The sequence below is a fragment of the Octopus bimaculoides genome, chromosome 26 (assembly GCF_001194135.2).
Source record: "Octopus bimaculoides isolate UCB-OBI-ISO-001 chromosome 26, ASM119413v2, whole genome shotgun sequence".
NCBI lineage: Eukaryota > Metazoa > Mollusca > Cephalopoda > Octopoda > Octopodidae > Octopus > Octopus bimaculoides.
In genome coordinates, this window is record NC_069006.1 from 24339301 (window position 1) to 24344390 (window position 5090).

The window sequence follows — 5090 nt, forward strand, 5'->3', positions numbered from 1 at the left end:
ATATATATATATATATATATATATATATATATATATATATATAATTTTCAAGCGGGGTTTAAACAAAGATATGTGTTTTTTAATAGCGCATGAAGACTCTCTGTGTCCGCCATTAGTTTTCTCTGGCCGTCACTTCCACAATCTTGTTGTGTTTCTGCCTTTAGCATCTCTATAACTGACCGGATTTTTGCAGAGCTCTCCCTCACTAATTTCAGCAATCTCTGCCGATAGCTTCCATATAGTTGAGTGGTGTTTGTCCTTTACAAGGCTAAGCTGTCCCCACTTAACTTTTGTAAGTCTTCCATCAGTTACATACAGCTCAATTAACTGCCAATCATATCATTATAGTTGAAAGGCCTTCGTCTTCTATTAGTGTACCATAAGCAAATTTTTAGTGATTATAGTACCCCGTTGAATGCATATATATATATATATATATATATATATATATATATATGTAGCACCCTGTTAAATATATGTAAAACATATACATATATAGTACCCTGCTAAATATACAATAAAGATATATATATATATATATATATATATATACAGTACCTTGCGTGTGTATATATATTTCCATTAACTGTCACTATGAATATCTCAGAAAGTGAGTTTATGGACCTTAATGACAAAAAGGCCATTTTGTATATTCCGGTATCCGTTTATATCGGGGTCACGATGGTTTTAGGGATCCTGGGTAATTCTCTAGTATGTTACGTCTATGGTTGTTTGATAAAACCTACAACGACGACGTGTTTCATATTATTCCTGGGTATCTACGATCTGGTCTGCTGCAGTGTTACTCTACCGATGGAGATAGTCGAGATGAGGTACCCTTATTATTATTTGCCCACCTGTAAGTTCCAACGATTACAAATCACAGCGACTGCCATTGCATCCGGATTCGTTCTTCTGTCCATAGCCATCGATCGCTACCTGTGTGTGTGCAAACCCCAGAAATCGAAAATCGAATATCGCATGGCTGTTAAAATAGCGATTATGTCGGCTGTTGTAGCCGTGATACTCTCGATACCCGTGTACTTTATATACGGTCAGCACAGTTACGAGATCGAATCGAACGTACTCGTAAGTGAATGCTCGTCGGATTATTCAATGAAATCATCAATACTGCCGCAGATCTACTACGGATTTCTGTTAATCCTCTTCGTGGCAATTCTCATACCGTTGTCTCTGCTCTACATATTCATATGGCAGAAACTCCGGCGGCACAAGAAGAGCTCCCCTTTCGGCACCAATTACTTGATGGCTAGTCGCAACAGCTTCCATTGCCTCGCCAGCAACGAAATGTCTCTGATGATGGCCAAAGGCAAAAGCAAGAGCGACCCAACCGTCAACAACATCAGAATCAACCATACTCCGACCAGGAAGGCGACAATTGACAAACGAAACGGCCACCATTTGTATAAACTCCGCCGAACCACTATGAAGCTGTTCTTTACAACCGCCTTCTTCTCCGTCAGTTTCATACCTTATCATATTCTCATGATATACCGGACAATCGTGGGTAACGTTGGGAATTTAATGCCCCTTAGTGAAGTCCTCTACAATCTGTTCTTACGTTCCTACCAGCTTTATACTTTGAACCCGACGATATACGCCGTGTGTGACCAAAAGTTTTGGAAAGAGCTCTGGAATATGTTTCCATTTTGTAAATGCGGTCACAAGGAAGAAAAAGAAGACAGCGAGGAAATTGAAACCTAAAAAAGAAACACAAACAATAATGATAATAATGAGAGTCATAATAATAATAATAATAATAATAATAATAATAATAACAAACAAACAAACACGACTGAAAACAATACCTCCGCCTTCACTAAGGAGGGGGTCATAATACAATGCTGAAAAAACTATGAAGTAAAGTTAAAGAAAGACTAAAAAACAGAACATTGTAACTATTTCATCAATTTGATGTTTTGTGTAGAACTAAATACGATATTGAAACGGTGAAACGGAATGAAAATTTACTAAAAAAGAAAAAAAATTTTTAAATGAAAATTTAATGTGAACGATATCATTGAGATTGTAAAAAAAAAAGAAATAGAAAAAGAAAACGTGATTCTATTTTTCCCTTTTTTCTTATAAAAAAAAAATTCATGTAATTTAATTCAAGTTTATTTATTGTCATTGTACAGAAGTGCATCGAACAACAAGACGTTTCTAGAAAGAATTTGAATTAAATACGTTACACACACACATGCATACATCCATACATACATACATACATACATACATACATACATACATACATATATATTAATTAATTAATGAATGGCAGGAGAACAGGTGTCACGCAATCAATCACCCTCATTGGTCTACGGCTGTTTCTGCGACAAGATGAAGTATACACAGAACTGAATGCTTGCACCAACCTATAGCTTCCTCGGAACCATTAAACATACATACATACATACATACGTACGTATGTGCACATGTTAACGATACCATTTACAGCATTTAAAAGACGGTACCAGCGGCAACCATTGAATAATGTTCGAACGAACAGTTTACAGCATGTAACGAACACGTAAAAACTATGTAATGAACGTGTAATAATGACATGTAATGATATGTAATGATAACAACACGATTTTGTAAAGGAAGCGGAACATTAAAAACATGGCGGACAGAAATGTACGGAGCAGGCACTTTGTTACTTTTCTCTGTGTTGACCCAGATCACACACCCACTGTTTGACTAGCTGGGACTGTGTCCACATAACGAAAGCAATGCAGACAACTGCGTGCGTGTATGTCGGTATGTGTGTGAATGTAAATGTGTGTTTGTGTCTGTGTATATATATATGTGTGTGTATGTGTGTATGTATATACGTACGTACGTACATATGCATATTCTTTCACTCTTTTATTTGTTTCAGTCATTTGGCTGCGGCCATGCTGGAGCACAGCCTTTAGTCGAACGAATCGACCCCAGGACTTATTGTTTGTAAGCCTGGTACTTGTTCTATCGGTCTCTTTTGCCGAACCGTTAAGTTACAGGGACGTAAACACACCAGCATCGGTTGTCAAGCGATGGTGGGTGGACAAAAACACACACACACACACACACACATACTGAAGTCAAATTTGAATCTAGTCAAACCGCCGTGTTTTTTCCCAACCAGTATTAAGAAAAAATCATGGGACAACTCATGTGAACAGAACGACATCGGTGAGATTCGAACTCTCAGCGACATGTTCCCAGCTGACTCACATCTCAACAGTGGGTGCCACCTCATCTTATATTTGTAATTATTTTTTCAATGTTTCTTCATGTAATGTCATTGAATTTATAAAACAACTTAATAACCATCTTCTGTCTTTTTTGTCTTGTTTTTATTATTATTATTATTATCATTATTATTATTATTATTATTATTATTATTATTATTATTATTATTATTATTATTATTATTATTATTATTATATTTCGTGCATTGTAAAAATATAACCATTTTATTACAGATAAATTTTAACAACAGAATCTTGTATAAACTCTGTTTGAGAACTACTTTTATAGACGATCAAATACACCAGTTCGTTCGTTTCACTTTACCTATTTCAGCTTTTCCCTCAACATTAACCGAATTCATTTCACTTCACCTTATTCGATATTTTTCCTTGACATTAAACCATTCCGTTTCCGTTCGTTTCCGTTTATTATCCGATTTCAAATTTTCTCACACCGAAATATAAACTAAAACATCATTTGAACTGAGTACGCCCTCCTTTTACGCCGTTTACGCCGAAATCCTATCAAGATTTCCGAGACGGTTTCTCTCTTGTATTTTGGGTTCCTGCCTCAAGAACTTTGAACTTATATCATACGATCTCTTTGTGTTTTTCCGGAAATTTCCATCGGCAAAATATATATAAATTGACCCAATAAATTTGACAAGTAGATATCACTTTTAGAAGAAATAAACTACTCACTTCTTCCTATCTTTCTTTTCTTCTTCTTCTTCTTCTTCTGTAGCACACAACATTTACACATGGACGCAAGACACGCAGACGACACACATACACACACAGCCTTCACTGACGCAACCACCACATCTGTACTTACGACCACGTACACAACGCCCGACCCAGGAGAAATAGAGAAAAACAACAACAACAATAACCACACACTCAAAAAAATAAAATAAAACAATAATAACAGCAATAACAACAAAAGCGAAAACAACAAGATAGGACAGCATTTCGTCAGCCTTTACGGCCTGAGTTCGAACTCCGCCAAGGTCGTCTTTTACTCTTTTATTTGTTTCAGTCATTTGGCTGCGGCCATACTGGAGCAACGCCTTAAAGAAGTTTTTAATCGAAGAAATCGACCTCAGGACTTATTCTTTGTAAGCCTAGTACTTATGATATCGGTCTCTATTGCCGAACCGCTAAGTCACGGGGACATAAACACACCGGTTGTCAAGTGATGGTGGTGGAGGGACAAACATAGACACAAACACACACATAAATATATATATTTATTTGTTTTGTTTTTTTAGTCCTCTCCTTCAAATACGCCGAGATAGACAGGAGTGACCATCATATATATATGTGTGTGTGTGTGTGTGTGTGTGTGTGTGTGTGTGTGTGTGTGTGTGTGTGTATACATACATACATATACAGATAGAGAGATAGATACATACATATATATATATACATACATATATATACATATATATATTTACATATACAATATATATATATATATCCATACACATACACATCTGTTATATTTTTAACCTGCGTACACGCACTTGCGTCAGGGTGTGTGCGTGTGTGTGCGCGCGCTTAATGCCAGATGTACACACACACACACACACACACACACGTGTGTGTGACGTAGGCATCATCTGTAACTGAAAGGTGATTTCCTTGGTCACTACATAGAAACTTCTTAGTCGAGGTCAAGTATCGCTTGCGATAATGATATACAAGTGTTTCAGAGGCTTGGTCAACATCAAAACATACCACTTCTCTCTCTCTCTCTTTCTCTCTCTCTCGTTTTCATTTTCGTTATTGATTGTATGCATGTATGTAGATATGTATTATGTGCCTATATATATA

General features: G+C 36.4%; 1 protein-coding gene across 1 annotated transcript; it reads left to right on the top strand.

The window, feature by feature from the left end:
- Positions 1-25: 25 nt before the first annotated feature.
- On the top strand, positions 26-3337 carry LOC106874027 (neuromedin-U receptor 2). Its single transcript, XM_014921588.2, has one exon. It carries the CDS (start codon positions 595-597, stop codon positions 1723-1725), a length of 1131 nt encoding a protein of 376 aa, XP_014777074.1. The 5' UTR covers positions 26-594; the 3' UTR covers positions 1726-3337.
- Positions 3338-5090: the final 1753 nt, after the last annotated feature.

Coding starts and splice junctions, on each gene's coding strand:
- LOC106874027 (XM_014921588.2), top strand. CDS start 595: ATGAATATCTCAGAAAGTGAGTTTATGGACCTTAATGACAAAAAGGCC.